This window comes from Coenobita brevimanus, chromosome 4 (assembly GCF_032717465.1).
Source record: "Coenobita brevimanus isolate Jiangsu-jjx chromosome 4, ASM3271746v2, whole genome shotgun sequence".
Classification (NCBI taxonomy): Eukaryota; Metazoa; Arthropoda; class Malacostraca; order Decapoda; family Coenobitidae; genus Coenobita; species Coenobita brevimanus.
Window position 1 is genome coordinate 36,210,746 of NC_136957.1, and position 17,146 is coordinate 36,227,891.

Here is a 17,146-nt window from a genome sequence, read left to right on the forward strand (position 1 = left end):
CCTGACACACTCAAACACATTAAAATCCCTTACACACACACACACACACATACAATACCCCTCCCCTCCTTTTTTCTCACGGATTCGATTCTACATTTACAAAATAGTCATATATGGATTGACAGGCAATTAGACATATACAGTACTTGTAATTTCCTCGCTCCTTGCACTTCTCTCTCTCTCTCTCTCTCTTACACACACACAGACTTGACTCACCTCTCATTCCTCGCCTCTCACATTCAAATCACTGCTACTCTTGCTCTCTTTCACACTTTCTCACACTCATGGTCCACTTCCACTCATTCACACGCACACACTTTCCTCGATTCACGTGAAACATACTTGTATACCCCATCTCAGTCCAACTCTCTCTCTCTCTCTCTCTCTCTCTCTCTCCATAAACCGTATATATTTTTTGTAATCACTGGCGTGGAAATTTATAACACACACACACACACACACACACACACACATTGAGTTGGTGACACGTTTTCTGTTAATGAGCAGCGCTGGGGACACTTATATACAAAAGCCAAAAGGAGAGAGAGAGAGAGAGAGAGACACACACACACACACACACACACACACACACACACACACACACACACACACACACACAGAAACTATATCACACAGATCATATAAATTTTTTCTCGTTAAAAGAGGGACATTTATAGGATAGGGACAGACATATAAAGAAAGTATATTGATAGATAAACAGATAGATACACAGATAATACAGAGAGAGAGAGAGAGAGTTGAGTAAGGGTGATTAAGCTGATTGGTGGTACTTGAGCAGAGTCAATTGTGTGTGAGGGGAGAGAGAGAGAGGGGAGGTGAGGGGAGAGAGAGGGGAGGTGAGGGGAGAGAAAGGGGAGGTGAGGGGAGAGAAAGGGGAGGTGTGAGAGAGGGGAGGTGAGGGGAGAGAAAGGGGAGGTGAGGGGAGAGAAAGGGGAGGGGAGGGGAGAGAGAGGGGAGGGGAGGGGAGAGAAAGGGGAGGGGAGGGGAGAGAAAGGGGAGGGGAGGGGAGAGAGAGGGGAGGTGAGGGGAGAGAAAGAGGAGGTGAGGGGAGAGAAAGGGGAGGTGAGAGAGAGGGGAGGTGAGGGGAGAGAAAGGGGAGGGGAGGGGAGAGAGAGGGGAGGTGAGGGAAGAGAAAGAGGAGGTAAGGGGAGAGAAAGGGGAAGTGAAGGGAGAGAAAGGGGAGGTGAGGGGAGAGGGAGAGGAGGTGAGGGGAGAGAGAGGGGAGGTGAGGGGAGAAAAAGGGGAAGTGAGGGGAGAGAAAGGGGAGGTGAGGGGAGAGGGAGAGGAGGTGAGGGGAGAGAGAGGGGAGGTGAGGGGAGAAAAAGGGGAAGTGAGGGGAGAGAAAGGGGAAGTGAGGGGAGAGAGAGGGGAGGGGAGGGGAGAAAAAGGGGAGGTGAGGAGAGAGAAAGGGGAGGTGAGGGGAGAGAAAGGGGAGGTGAAAGAGAGGGGAGGTGAGGGGAGAGGGAGAGGAGGTGAGAGAGAGGGGAGGTGAGGGGAGAAAAAGGGGAGGTGAGTGAGAGGGGGAGAGGCGAGAGAAAAGGGGAGGAAGGGAGAAGAGTGGGGGGGGAGGGAATGACGAGGGGAGATGGGGAGAAAAGAGGAGGACGTGGAGAGAAGAAAAGAGAGGGGCTAAATAAGAGGGGAGAAGAGGGGAGAATGGAGGGAGGATCTGGAGAGAAGAGGAGAGGAAGGGTAAGTGAGGGGAGAGAAGAGGAAGAAGAGAAGGGAGGGAGGATTTGGAGAGAAAAGGATAAAAGGTATATGAGGGAGAAAAGAAGGAAAAAAGGGGGAGAGAGAGAGAGAGAGAGAGAGAGAGAGAGAGAGAGAGAGAGAGAGAGAGAGAGAGGCAAGAAAATACGGGAAGAAAGAAGAAATTATAAGAAAAAAAAATGCGGATGTGAGGAGAGGAGAGGAGAGGAGAGGAGGGAAGGAAAGTGTGAAAGAGCTGAGAGGGAATAGGATGGGAAGGGAAGACGTGAAAAAGGAAGAAGTATGGGGAGGTGAGATGGGAGTAGGGATAGGAAGAGAAGAAGAAGGGAAGGGAAGGGAAAGAAGCGTAAATGAGACTGAGGAAGGGTTGAAGGGAAGGATGAACATATGAGGAGGAGGAGGAGGAGGAGGAGGAGGGAGAACACGATGGGGAGGAGGGAGGGAGGGGAGTGAAAGAGAAGGGAAGGGATAGGAAACAAAAGAAAATGAAACAAAGAAGGATACGAAAAGGAAGAAAAAGGGAAGGGAGTGAAGAATGAAAGGAAAGAAAGGAAAAGGACGAGAAAGGGAGGCAAAGGAAGAGACAGCCAGAGGAATAGATGAGGTGGAGAAGAGAAGTGTAAATGGGATACGAAAGAGTAGCAAGAGGAGAGAGAGGAGGGGAAAGAGGAGGAGGGAAACACGCAGAATAAGAAAAAAATGATGAAGGAAATGGAACGGAATGAACGGATCTTGAATGTGGTTTTGTTTATTCTAGTTTTTTACACTTTAAGCCCTGGGTTCATTCTTTCCTGCGCTGAAAAAGAATAACAGAAAAAAATGATGACGATGAAAGGGGTATGATATGGAGGAGAAGGCTACTAAACGCAATGCTAAAAGATACATTATGGAGTAAAGATAGAAAGATGGGTAGATAGATAGATAGATAGATAGAGAGAGAGAGAGAGAGAGAGAGAGAGAGAGAGAGAGTAATGGGCGATGGTGTGGTAGTGTGAGGTGTGAATGTTAGAGAGAGAGAGAGAGAGAGAGAGTAATGGGCGATGGTGTGGTAGTGTGAGGTGTGAATATTAGTAGCGTGTAGTGGCTGCATATGGAGCCTCTCTCTCTCTCCATCCCTCCCTCCCTCCATCCGTCTCTCTCTCTCTCTCTCTCTCTCAAAGAATTTCCCCTGGGGTGTGCCGTTCCCATGCCTGGCCTGGGGGGGGGGGTGGAGTAACAGGGGGTGGGGAAGGGTGGCGACAAGTGGTAGGAAGTCCGTAAGTCACCACACCCGCCGCGCCTTTGTCCTACGCGCTACCTGACTCTCTCCACCGCGTGTAATGAGGTGGACGCGCGTGGGATGCAGGAGCACGTGAGTGGAGCGCGTGGGATCGAGGAGCACGTGGTGAATTACGCGCAAGTCTCACGTAATCTCACTGACACCACGACGGCAAAATAATGAACGCTGATTGTGTGTGTGTGTGTGTGTGTGTGTGTGTGTGTGTGTGTGTGTGTGTGTGTGTGTGTGTGTGACGCTGATCTATAGGAAAAATAAATAAATAAATAAATAAAACAAAAATCAGTGTTTGAGCTGAAAATTTACCAGACTGATTTTCAAAGTCCAGAGAGAGAGAGAGAGAGAGGGAGAGAGAGAGAGAGAGAGAGAGAGAGAGAGTTTGGTATCTGTCCGCTGGAGAGGGTCATTGCTATCGCCGTACTAAAAGGGTAAAATTTTTCCAATCAGTCAACCAATCAATCAACTAATCAATAACCAACCAATCAATAAAACAATCAACCACCCAAATAATAACACAACCAACCAACCACTAAAACAATCAACCAATCACCCAATCATTCAATCAATCAATCAATCAACCAAACAATAAAGCAATCAACCAAGCAACCAATCAATCAATCCACCTGTCCACGCCTAGATGCCCTTCAATCAATCAATCAATCAACAAACCAATCAATCAATCCATCTGTCCACGCCTAGATGCCCTTCATATTCAGTTCCCAGGATAAGTGTATCATGACAGGCGCTAGTCAATCAATCAACCCATCGGTCTACGCTTGGCTGCCCTTCAATCAATCAATCCGTCCACGCCTAGATGCCCTTCAATCAATCAATCAATCAATCCATCTGTCCACGCCTGGCTGCTCTTCATATTCAGTTCCCAGGCTGTGTATAATAAGGCGTTTTAACAACAGCTCGTGCCTCTAACAACAGAACTACTGACTTTAATTACCAGGGGAAATTAACACACGCCACTGGACGCGTATATGCTCTCTCTCTCTCTCTCTCTCTCTCACACACACACACACACACACACACACACACACACACAAGGCCTAAAACCGACTAATAATAATGATAATAATTAAAATAACAATAATCTATCTATCTATCTATTGCCAGACGCCTCAATCCCGTTTGGGGTGGCCACAAACAAATCGCCTCCAAGTCGCCCTGTCCCCCGCCATTTCACTGCCCTGTTCCCAACTCACACCCCCCTCTCTCATATACCTCTCCACCCCATCCCTCCATCTCATCCTCGGCCTCCCCCTCTCTCTTCCCCCCTCCACCTCACTCACATACACTCTCTTCGTCAGTCTTTCACCCTCCATCCTCTCCACATGGCCAAACCACCTCAGTGTGTTCCTCATAACGCTTCCTATCACATCCACATCCACACCACAACGCTCCTTTATATCCTAATTCGTCAGCCTGTCTCTCCACGTGACTCCACAGGCTCCTCTTAAATAACTTATTTCCACTGCTCTCAATCTTGACTTGTGTCCTTCCAACAACGTCCAAGCTTCACTTCCATACGTTAGAGTTGGTATCACAATACTGTCATGTAGTAACTTTTTCACTTCCATGCTCACTTCCCTGTTTCTTATTACTGCTTTCAAAGAACCAGCAACCTTTCTTCCCTGCTGTACCCTTTCAAGCACTTCACCCTCCAAACCTCCATCCTTACTCATCACACTACCCAAGTACTTAAACGTACTCGCATTTTCCAATTCCTCACCATCCAACCTCGCTGTACATTCACTGACTTCACCTCTCTCAGAGACCATCACTTTACTCTTCCCTACATTCACCTTTAGATTCCGTTTCTTACACACTCTCTCAAACTCATCCACCAAGCCTTGCAGCTCCCCTTCGTCTTCACTCAACAACACAGTATCATCTGCAAACAACAGTACAGGGAGTTTCCAAACACTATCCTCTCTCACCAGGGCCACTCCAACATCCACTACCCTACCTTGTACCTCTTTTATTACCCCATCCATGTACAGATTAATAATAAATAATAACAATAATAATAATAATAATAATAATAATAGTAGTAGTAGTAGTAGTAAAAAAGTGATAATAATAATAATAATAACAACAACAGATGCTGCTCTTCATCCTTTCCACAGCACTTCTTCGTGACTAGCACTACAGTCATCTCCTCACAACACTAAAGACGAAGAGTAGTGAATTTCCCAGACAAAATAAATAAATAATAAAAATAAAATAAACCAGATAAATGGGCCAAACCTCCATTTACTTGTCCTTCAAACTTCGAAAAATAAAAAAAATAAAAAATAATAATGGAAATAAAAAAGTAATTGGTTTTTGCCCTTACTGCCGGACGGATATTTCTTTAGTAAAATGATGTTGGGAGTTAAAAGAGAGAGAGAGAGAGAGAGAGAGAGAGAGAGAGAGAGAGAGAGAGAGAGAGAGACCAAGAGCTGTAGGGGTTAAGGATTCTCTCTCTCTCTCTCTCTCAATTTCTTCTTACCTACATACCTACCTACCATACTCCCTCCAGCCCTCCTCCCTCTCCCTCCCTGTCTCTCTCTCTCAATTTCTTCTTACCTATATATCTACCTACCATACTCCCTCCCTCCCCTCCCTCGCTCCCAGCCTCCCACCTCCTCCAATTCACTTGCCTCTCCCTCGCCTCCCTCCCCCTCCGAGATCGCTCCCACGCTCACTCACACACACACACACACACACACACACACACACACACACACACACACACACACACACACACGCGAGCAGTCAAATGAAGCTGTAAACGTATGCTAAAAACATTCATAGTTATTGTTATAAAAAGTCACAGAACTCCGGACACACACACACAGACAAAGACACACACACACACACACACACAGACCTTCATCGTGATTTTAGCGGCACTTAATACCAGGTCTCTCTCTCTCTCTCTCTCTCTCTCTCTCTCTCTCTCTCCAAGCGAAAATGAAAATACGAGCTAAAATGAAAAAATACAAAAAAAAAAAGTAGGAAAAGACAATAGGAAAGGAAGAAATTTGGAAGAAACAGGAAGAAGGCAAATGAGGAAAGATAACAGAAAGAAAGAAAGAAAGAAAGCAGTGAGAGAAAGACGCAATGGGAAGAAGGAAGGAAAATGAAAGAAAAGAGCAAGGAAAAAAGAAGGAAGGATGGTGAGAGAGAGAGAGAGAGAGAGAGAGACGAAAGGAGGCAAGGAAAAAAAAAAAAGGAGGGGGAAGGAAGGCAAAGACATGGAAAGGAACGGGAGAAAGAGGGAGGGAGGGGGGAAGAAGAGATCTGAGGGAGGGAGGAGGGAAAGAAGAGAGGAAGGAAGAAAGGGAGGAAGGAAAAAAAAAAAACATAGAGAGGAAAGGAAAAAAAATAAGGGTTGGAAAGGAAAGACGGAAAGATAAAGAAGGAGGAAGGAAGAAGGATGTGAGGGAGGAAGGGAGAGGGGAAGGAAGGAAGGAAGAAAGGGGGAAGGAAGGAAGAAGGAAGTGAGGGAGGGAGAGAGGACGAAGGGAGGGAGGAAGGGAGAGAAGGAGGAATGAAGGAAGGAGGGACAGAGAGAGAAGTTTCACCACAGGGAATAAGTCAAGAGGGCAGCGTGTGTACGTGAGAGGCTGTGCGTGGGAACAAGTTTTTGCCACACCCTGTACCGCCCTATATATTATCCTGGCTCATATTCCCGTTGGGTGGGGGAGCTTTTTTAACACCTCTTCCTTAGCGATTTACTTTGCTTATCACGCATTAATTGTCACTTGCAACCTATTTATTCCCACGTATTATCTGCCCAGACTGCATAAAACTGAAGCTATGTTTGAAACGGCACATGAAGAAATAAATCGGTATGGAAAAAGTGTTAGGGAGCTTCTTTATGCGACGGAAATGGGGGATCTAGCCATGTCCATTCTCAACCCCTTCAACACGACGATTTTTACCGCCGCCAAGGAGGTTATGTTTTCACCCCTGTCCGTTTGTTTGTTGGTTGGTTGGTTGGTTGGTTTGTGAGCAAGATTACACAAAAACTACTGGACGGCTTTCCACGAAACTTGGCACAAGAATGGGCCTTGGCCCAGAATACACTCCATTAAATTTTGGTGCGGATCCGGATAAATGTGCGGATCCAGGATCTTTTTTTTTTTTTTCACTTTTTTTACCATTGCGAGATAGGGCGTTTTTATGTTGGGCCTTGGAGGAGGTATGCGCTCTACTGAGTACCATTCTAGTTTTATTCTTGCTACTAACAGACGATTTTACTCAGCTCAGGAAAGACGGAAGGGGATCTATGAGAGCTCTATATAAAATCTCCCTCCCCTTTCCCAGCTCAAAAAAAAAAAAAAAAAAAAAAAAAAAAAAAAGAAAAAAAAGGACCCAGGGTATGAAAAATCGTCTGGGCAGAGAGAGAGAGAGAGAGAAGGTGGGTCCAAAGAAAAAAAAAAACACTATAGCATATACGAAAATAATAAGGTATAATAGTGATAGTAAACTAAGGAAAACGTATTAAAATAACATAAACTGTCCTGAATTTTCCTACCTCACTACTGTGGCCTGTCCTCTTTTTCCTCCCTTTCCTGCTCTTTCTCATCCAGTTCTTCCTGAAAACAAAAAGAATGAAAAAAGTTAAAAGGGGCAATGAAAGGAGAATGGAAAGCAAGAGAGACTGACACGAAGAAGGGATGAATGTAACGAGGAAAAGAAAAGGGAAAGGAAGAAAAATAAAGCAAGAGAGATAGGGAGGGAAAAGGAGGATGGAGGGGTGTCCCTAGGAAGGACGGAAAAGAAAAAAGGAAAGAAGGAAGGAAAAGAAAAAGGGGAAGGAAGAAATGAAGCAAGAGAGATAGGGAGGGAAAAGGAGGATGGAGGGGTGTCCCTAGGAAGGAAGGAAAAGAAAATAGGAAGGAAGAAGAAAAAAGGAAGGAAGGAAAAGAAAAAAGGAAAGAAGGAAGGAAAAGAAAAAAGGAAAGAAGGAAGGAAAAGAAAAAAGGAAGGAAAAGGAAACAGGAAAGGAAGGAAGGAAGGAAAAGAGAAAAGGGAAGGAAGGAAAAGAAAAAAGGGAAGGAGGGAAAATAAGGGAATTAAGGAGGGAAAAGAAAAAAAGAAGGAAAAGGAAATAGGAAAGGAAGGAAGGATGGAAAAGAAAAAAAAAGAAGGAAATGAAAAAAAGGAAGGAAGGAAGGAAAAAAAGGAAGGAAAAGAAAAAACGGGAGGAAGGAAAAGAAAAAAGGGAGGGAAGGAAGGAAAAGGAAAAAAGGGAAGGAAGGAAATGGACAACTGAAGATGGAGGGATGTCACTACAGGGAGGAAGTCAAGAGTACGTGTGTATGTGAGAGACTGTGTGTGGGAACAATTATTTTTCCTACCCTGTAATGAACTGTCCTTTACCATCCTACTTTTTCCTACCCTGTCCCGCCCTACCGTACCCTAATAATAATAATAATAATAATAATAATAATTAGTAGAAGTAGTAGTAGTAGTAGTAGTAGTAGTAGTAGTAGTAGTAGCAGCAGCAGAAGTTGGTTTTGTTGCTGTTTTGCAGTAGTAGTAGTAACAATAACAATAATAATAATAATAATAATAATAATAATAATACATTCAACATTGTACTTTTCCCCATTCCTACATCTTTTAGCGGTTCAAAAAGCGCTCCGTTTTTCTTGCTGGGGCTAAAACTTACACCTGAAACAGCCATATTAAAATCATTGCTACAACACACGGCCGTTTAAATACTGACAATTACCGTATACTGGCTCACTCTATTTAAAAGGTTATCGATCCCTACCTTAACCCTCTCACAATCATGTCGTCTCGTTTATTTTATTCTTGCTTTGTCAATTCTTTTCTTGGGAGGGACTTTGAACTGGAGGGGTCAGAGCCTTCAAATACCTTTCAGCAGGAGGTCTGGCTTTAAAAAATGAATAATCTGGATGCATCAAGGAAAAAGTCATTGTTATGAAGTGATTAAAATATCTGGTTACGACTGATACAATTTTAGTCTGCCTATTAACCATTCAAGAACCACAAATGCATACTATTTTATCTCTAATCGGGCAATGACACACACACACACAATGTCTCACCCTTAAACTGATGTGGAAATATCAGTATAATCAAATACCATTCAGCTCTGCGTGAGAACATATTTCTTTTAATCGAGTTTTTCACCATTGTCCATCAAAAGGAATTGCGTAGTTTTTGACCCCACATGTTCAGCGATTTCTGCCCTGACAAAGGATCGGGAATAAATTGGCTGTGAGCAAGACGGGAGGGAACCAGAAAGAGAGGGAACCAAAGCATTGACAAGTAAGCCGAAGTCAGTCAATCTCCCTACTCCCTTTTCTCCCCGTCTTCCCTCCCTCCCTCTGCTTTCTTCTTGTCCGTCTTCCTCCTCGTGCTGGGCAGCCAAATACATGCTCTCAGTCTCCCGCTGTCGGCCGCTGAAAAGGCACCGGCGGACTAATGAAACGTAGCATACAATTATGGGACGGTGGTGAGGTACAATGGCAAGTCGGGTAGTCAATAGCGCCCTCCCTCCAGCCCGCCCAGCCGCTGTCCCGACCTGCGCGCGCTGACTTAAACTCTACTTAACCTCCCTTTCTTCTCCATTAACATATACTTTAGCTATAAAACAACTCAAATTCCTTCCGATCTTACACTGAGAATTGTAAATACGACGCTAACATTAGCAAGCAAACGGGTATACGTAATAACGAAGCCAAAGTCTGCTTCCTCACTACGTGTCCGAATGCGGCCGTGGGAGCACAAGATGGCGGGCGGCGCGAAAGTGAATGGTGGTGGGCGTGTCAGTCCGGGGGCCAAACAAACCGAATAAAAAACTACACTCGCATTGAATCCCGACCCAAATCCGTGTGTGCCCCAACAGTTTTGATTGTGATAATGTTCATTAGTACTTAATCTGCTGCGAGGGACCACAATGGGGCGCGGATCCCCTACAGGCTGTCAATTCAAAGGCTCCTCCGTTGACGAACCGACCGCCAGCTGTCACTCAACATATATTCCGGAACATTACGTGTGAAAGACCGACAGATTGACACGGCATCACGCAACACCACCAGATAAACACTTCAATTTAGCACAAACTCTGCATCCCTTATCTAGTGTTTGTCTTCAGTAACTGTTGCCCTCTGCACCCTACCTCACCCCATCCTCTGGTGAAAAAAAAAGTCTTGATAATGATGCAATACTTTTACACAGCACCATACAACACCCTCAGATAACATCTCGACTTAGCACAAACTTTGAATCTAGTGTTTACCATTTTACTCACCTTCACACATGATAAACACTTCAACTCTGACAAACTCTGATCCTCTCACATACTGTTTATTCCTATATTTGTCAGTCAGGCAACACCAACAGACAAAACACATTAATTCAGCACTTTATATCATCAATGGTTTATAGGACTATTTACTTTTCTTTTCGCATACTTTTTTCCTTCACATGCACCACCAAACACTTCAATGTATCACGTAATTTGAACCTCTATCAACTGAATATTTTCTCTTTCCTTTTTATTTATTTGTTTTTGGCGCCAAACCAAATAAGCACCTCAGTTCAGCAGAAACTTTAGACTCTACTCATTATTTTCTTTTTACAGTATGCCTTTTATTTAACCCTTTAACCAAAAAGATTCATTCGTTTAGTAAAATAATTTGGATCCCCCCCCCCGCAAAAAAAAAAAAAAAAATCACTACGTACAAGGCATCGAAAACTTAATATCTTTCAATCGCACTTCTTCATGACTAGAATAATCTATTGATACGATTTTCCAACAGCATACTAGAGATGGCAATTTTAGGCGAAGTTAAGAGTAAATGGAGTCTAACGCCCTGTAACTTACTAATGTCCAGATTAAATGCCCAGCTTCGTTCAACCCACGACCGAGAATAGGAAATTAAACAAAACAACAGATTCTTACCACCAGCGTTGCAAGACAGCCAGGGAAATAAAGGAACGCAGTTGTTTTACTCTGCTTGGAGAAAACTTTGAAATAAATCTTCATTGCACTCCCACAGCACTCACTTTCACAGGGTAAACTGTCATGCCCCCCTCACCCACCACCACCACAAGAACAGTCACAACTCATCCGACCCATTCTTGTCTCATGCCTTACTCTCTCTCTCTCTCTCTCTCTCACACACACACACACACACACACACACACACAGTTGGAGGATGTTTTGAAATACACCTTAACTACACCTTCATTACACTAAAACCACTACTCCCACGACACCCATTTTCACAGAGTGTACTTCCCAGACCCAGTCCCGCCATGCACATATCCAGTCCATCCCACTCATTCATTTGCTTACCACACCCATTCTCTCCTCTCTTTCTGACGGGTTTACGGCCCGACGCAGGTCACGTGGTCGAGAAACGTGGACGGGTTTGCTTATATACAGGGTAACTTAATATTGTGGGGCGGAGATACATTTACATGAAACACATTAGTTGGAGAATATTAAGAGACTGACAAGGAGTGTGTATGTGCGAGGTGAAGGGGGTGAGGGATATGAAGGGTAGGGGGAGCAGAAGATGAGATGGAGGGATGGGGTGCAGTGGTATATGAGAAAGGGATGTGTGTGTAGGAGACAGGGCAGCCTGATGGCAGAGGAGAGGGTGACATGGACGCGATTAATCTGTGGCCATCCTTTCCGGGATCAAAGCATCTACTTTTACTGTAGATGTAGACAAACAAATGTAACTTAATTTTTTTTTCCTAACCCCCTGTCGGTATCATTTAGTTTGGGAACGGTGCACGGGATATGGGTGGCTCGAGAGAGAGAGAGAGAGAGAGAGTCATACCTTATAATTCGTCTTAGGTGTAACTTCATTCAGAAAACTCCCTCACATCAGCGTTCGCGCAAGTCAAAACTTTTCTGCCATTGTACTGCCACTTCCTTTCACAACTCTCTCTCTCTCTCTCTCTCTCTCTCTCTCAGGCAAAGGGGGATCAGCTTACACTGCCATACAAGGGCGCGGGAAAAAGAGTGGAAACATTGCCCTAAAAACCTCTATGAATAAAAAGAAAAATACTGACCCATGTTGTGAAGGCAAATATGAAAAAAGAAAAAAGAAAAAAAGTGGGATTATGAGGGAGTAGCGACTGCAGGAGGCGTAACGGATTTATAATGTTTGAAATAATGGCGGGCTTTTTGTCGCCCTCCCCAACCCCCTCTGGTGGCCATTGTGACAAGCTGGTTTTGTCGACTTGGCTAACGACCTGCCTTTTGCCTTTCGATTGTGTTATTACCACTTGAGGCACAATGATCCGGGAGTTAAGGGGTGGCTGGGGAGGGGTGCACGGCCATTGTGTTTGTTTGGACGGGGTTGCGGTGCGTGGAGTGTGTTTAACTTGACTCTTCTTGTTGACACGATACATCCATTATAACAAATGACCCAAGTAATGACGCTGAAACAAAGTAGATTTAATTTTTCTTGTTCTACGCCACACACCCTCATTTGAAACACACACACACACACACACACACACACACACACACACACACACACACACACATTCCTGTAAAGATACAATTAGGTACGAAAAATTAGGTAAGAACACACACACACACACTTAAAATCTGACTCCAAAAATAAAAGAAAAAAAATGTAACTGTACAGCAAATATAATGAACTGCAAATTTTTATATATTTCGAGGTGGTGGTCAAAATACACAGCAGTGGACTACCCCCTATAAAACGTACACTCCCATAACATACTAGTACTAAACATATCCTAGAATGCACGGTACTCAGCATGGATGGTGGGTACTGGAGTTCAAAAGGCGACAGGTCGACATGAGCAAAACATCTCCGTGAAGGGACCGTTTTGTCTTAAGCGTAATAATAATAATGGTAGTAGTTGTAGTAATAATAATAATAATAATAATAATTAGTAGTAGTAATGAAAATAATAATAATAATAAATAATAATAATAATAATCCCATAACTAACTATTATATTTTTTCTCTGGACACACTATTTTGATCCCGCGGCCCCGGTTAGGGTATGATGCGCAACAGGAGTACCACATCTTCACATGCCACCACTTGGCCTCCAATACCTACCGTTTATACTGAATACATACAAAAAGTCTCACGTATGGGTGCATACCAGTGATTCTAGTGGAAGTCTCTCTCTCTCTCTCTCTCTTTCTGGGTCGATCTTGCGTCCCTTCGATCGGCATTCCAACAGTTCCTCCAACATTAATCAATTTACAGCATTGTTCTAAACGCTTAATACGAAAGACATAATTTAGAAAGAGAGAGAGAGAGAGAGAGAGAGAGAGAGAGAGAGAGAGAGAGAGAGAGAGAGAGAGAGAGAGAGGGAGGGAGGGAGGGAGGGAGAGAGAGAGGATACTCTACCTGAAATAATGAAAAACTGGTATTAAACACAAATTTCTTTCCACAGATGGTGACGATGACGACAAAGAGCAACAACGGCAAACTCCACCACCACCACCACACTCCCCCACAACCCCAACCACCACCGCCACCACACCCTCACTCCCCTCCCCTCCTCCTCCCTCTAGCCTCACCTCACCCCTACCAGGCCTCACCGCCTCGCTCTTAGCCGCCTCTACCCACATGATGATAAGGGCGAATGTTGCAGCTACCACAACTACCACCACAGCCACCACCACAGCTACCACCACAACCTCCCGCTCACCTTCACCAGAGGGGGAGGATAAGACGGAAGGGATGGGGGAGGAGGGAGGCGGAGATGGCGTTAAAACGGTTAGTTCAAATTCAAAAATAGTTTAACCCCATTATAACGATGACGTGTATTTTTTTCTTTCAAACAATTCCACTGTCGTATTTTAAGTGGTACTGGAGGTTTCTTAACACCTCTTCTTAAGCGATTTACTTTGCACATTACGCCTCAATATCCTTTTGTATACTGTATATGTTCCTGATGCAAACTGCCACCTCAATATTGTATGTTACTGATGCAAACTGTCACCTCAATATCCTCTTCAATGTTCGTGATGCAAACTGTCACCTCAATATCCTCTTGTATGTTCCTGATGCAAACTATGTGACTACTAATACGAATAACATGAAAAAAAGGAATACTAAGTACCAGCCGTGCTTGAAGCCAATCAAAAGATAACCCAATAAGGCCTCTGCGGCGTATTTCCTTTGGGTTCCTTCATCCGGTTGTAACATGCATCATAAATCGCTAGGAATAATGTGCCACGACGACTACAGTGCCATTCAGAAGGACGAGACCCACATAACACCGTCATAAACGGCCTCCATTCGCCTTGTCACTACTACCGTTCTCCCCAAAGCTACATAAAACCAGCCAACCAATAAGAATAATGTTGCACACAAACACCCACACACTTCATTACGATAAATAACAAGCACAAACGCCGATAAAATCAAATTGCAAACGCGCGCACACTATGGCCAAATATACGACTCTACACACACACACACACACACACACACACACACACACACACACAGACCGATCGAACTTTGACCGTGACTCTTCACTACTCTCAAAACTGAATGACTTCATACTTGTCTTACCCTCAACCCCTCTACCAAGCTTGGCCTAATTTAGATTTCTTCTAAAGCATAAGCTGATTATGCTAGGTCATCGTCTGATCTAGCCCTTTGTCCCTGACCTCTTTCGAAAACAAGAGGCTTCTTTTTATATGGAAGATGGAACCAAAGGCCGCAGAGCGTCCCCCTCCCCACTCCCCAAAAAATCCAAATTCATTTGCCCATTCAACTGTTATGTTTGGTTAAAATCTGGTAAAATATTGTGCTCATATGCGCGCACGCTCCCACATACACCCAAACGCCATTCACAACACAGACAACATGCTTCGTACTGTAAGTGCGGGTGTAGTGGCTTTTGAAACATTTTGATAAAACAAATTAGCATCCCAAAACAAGCCAAGTTGTTGCTGGGATTCTGTTTGTTGTTGGTTTCAGCAATCCTTCCATCAGCCATGATGTAATACATGGAGATTCCTTGTTGCTAGGATTCAGTGTGTTGTTTCAGCATTCACTCCATAAGCGCACTAACAAGCCAGGATTACAACTTAGTTGCAACTAAGCAACATAATGAATAGGGATTCGTCCCAAGAAATGTCGGGCCAAGCAGTACCTAAGCTGGTAATATGAGCTGGGAAGACTAACTATAGCTAGTTTTATCTGATGGAACATGGGCACTCCCACAACTCAGTAAGGTGTAGTTGCAGGTAATTCAGTAAGCCTTAGTTATGAGGTAAGAATGCATCTCCTTGGTAACTCCTCAAATCAACCTTCCAATCCGACATTTGTCCATCAACCAAGTTGCAGGGGTTGGAGATCTTTATCAAGTTAGAGTCAACACACTGAAGTCCATGCAGTAAGAAACATCAAATAACAACACAGACCTTATCTCCTTCCTCAGCCAAGTGACGGGACCACAAACACCACCAATATAGACAAAAAGAAGCCCCGTCGTCGCCGCACTGCCTTCACCCACGCACAGCTGGCCTACCTGGAGAGGAAGTTCCGTCTGCAGAAGTATTTAAGTGTAGCTGACCGTTCTGATGTGGCCGAAGCGCTCAACCTCTCCGAAACACAGGTCAAGACATGGTATCAGAATCGCAGGTGAGTATATTCGCCTTAATTTGATTAAGGTTTCTGTCCTTTTGCAGGTACAGCTTTAAATCCTTCCCACTGCACCTCCTCCCGACTAACACCACATTCTACTGTTAACCTCTTGCTATGGCTCAGCATTCAACGTGAAGATATATAAAAAAAAAAAAATCATGTCCAAATGAAGTAAGCAGAGTTAAGTGTCTGTGTGTTTTTACTATTTAAAAAAAAAAAAAAAAAAAAAAAAAAAAAAAAAAAAGCCTGAACCTACAAAATTTGTCCTTTTCAAAGAAAACTGTAAAATGCGAAATAAGATTCAAAATACGACTATGTGCACTCTATGATGGCTGGACACACTGCATTTAAAAACTAGATCCACAGCAATGGGAAAGACATTGACGAAGTCAGTTCCTGAGGTGCAAATATGAAAAACTAGGAGTACTGGCTAACCCCTGCACTAGAGCTGGATAGAAAAAGGGGAGAGTGTGTATAGCTAGAGGGTTGCTTCATGTCTGCTTTAACAGGAGGGAGATACAAGCGGTTCAGAACAGCAACCAGAGTATTAGTGATAGACGAGATGCAATTCAGGCATTCATGAATGGAGGAGAACTGATGGAATAAGAGCCTCTAACTCCACTCTATTTGGAAGTGTTGTATAAGGTGAGTCCTGCCAATCACATGACAGCTGTTCTGCACAGAGGGAATGAATAAGGCCCTAATACAATGTCAGCAACCGAGCAAGGTTAAAGAGTTCACCAAGTCAGTTGAATCACACCCAACACCTGTGCAGTTATTTTTGCAAAAGAAGTACTGTAACCTTCCAAAAGAAGATGATAAGGAAAACAGCCCCCGATTATGATAATTTAGTACATTACAGCACCTGTTTTGCTGCCTCAAAAGTAGGTACTTCCTATAAAGTGTTCAATATAATTGTCATTATTCAACAGAACTAAGTGGAAACGTCAGAACCAAATGCGGTTGGAGCAGCTGCGGCAAAGTGTAGGCGTGGGTGTTGGGGTGGACAAGGACCTGCTAGGGAGCACCAACAACAGTGGCAGCAGTGGTGGTGAACGTAACTCCCCAGCCGACCCTCTGTCCGTGGTGGCACCATCTTGCTGTCCACCATACTTCCTCCCGCCTGCTGTCGATCGGTCCTGCTTCATCACCACAGCCGGGCTCTTCACTCGTCTGCCATACACTCCATCATGCCCCTTGTGACCCCTCCCTGACACATGACCTATCACATCGCTACCTTACTCTTCTTTATGACCTTCTTCCACCCGTCAATCTTTTATTCAAACTGCAACCTTATTCAAAATTACCTTCCTTCAATCACTGACCTTACACAAAGTGACAAGTCTTCAACCAAACGACCTTATTATTAACCTTTTCTCCAGCAGCAACCTTAACTACACCTTCATTCAATGAGCAGTCTTATATCCCACTATGACTTTTCAACCAGCTACCTTGTCATTAATGCCTTGTCACAAAATTACTTTCTTTCTTG

The 17,146-nt window shown here is 44.1% G+C and overlaps 1 protein-coding gene across 1 annotated transcript in view; it reads left to right on the forward strand.

Annotated features, from left to right (window-relative positions):
- LOC145396705 (uncharacterized) overlaps window positions 1-16,870 on the forward strand; it is a 31,745-nt gene extending 14,875 nt beyond the window's left edge. The window contains exons 3-5 of the mRNA XM_080269995.1: window positions 13,566-13,638; window positions 15,449-15,651; window positions 16,587-16,870. Coding sequence (XP_080126121.1) covers window positions 13,566-13,638; window positions 15,449-15,651; window positions 16,587-16,857 — 547 coding nt within the window. The 3' untranslated portion in view covers window positions 16,858-16,870. The remainder of the gene's footprint in view (window positions 1-13,565; window positions 13,639-15,448; window positions 15,652-16,586) is intronic.
- Window positions 16,871-17,146: the final 276 nt, after the last annotated feature.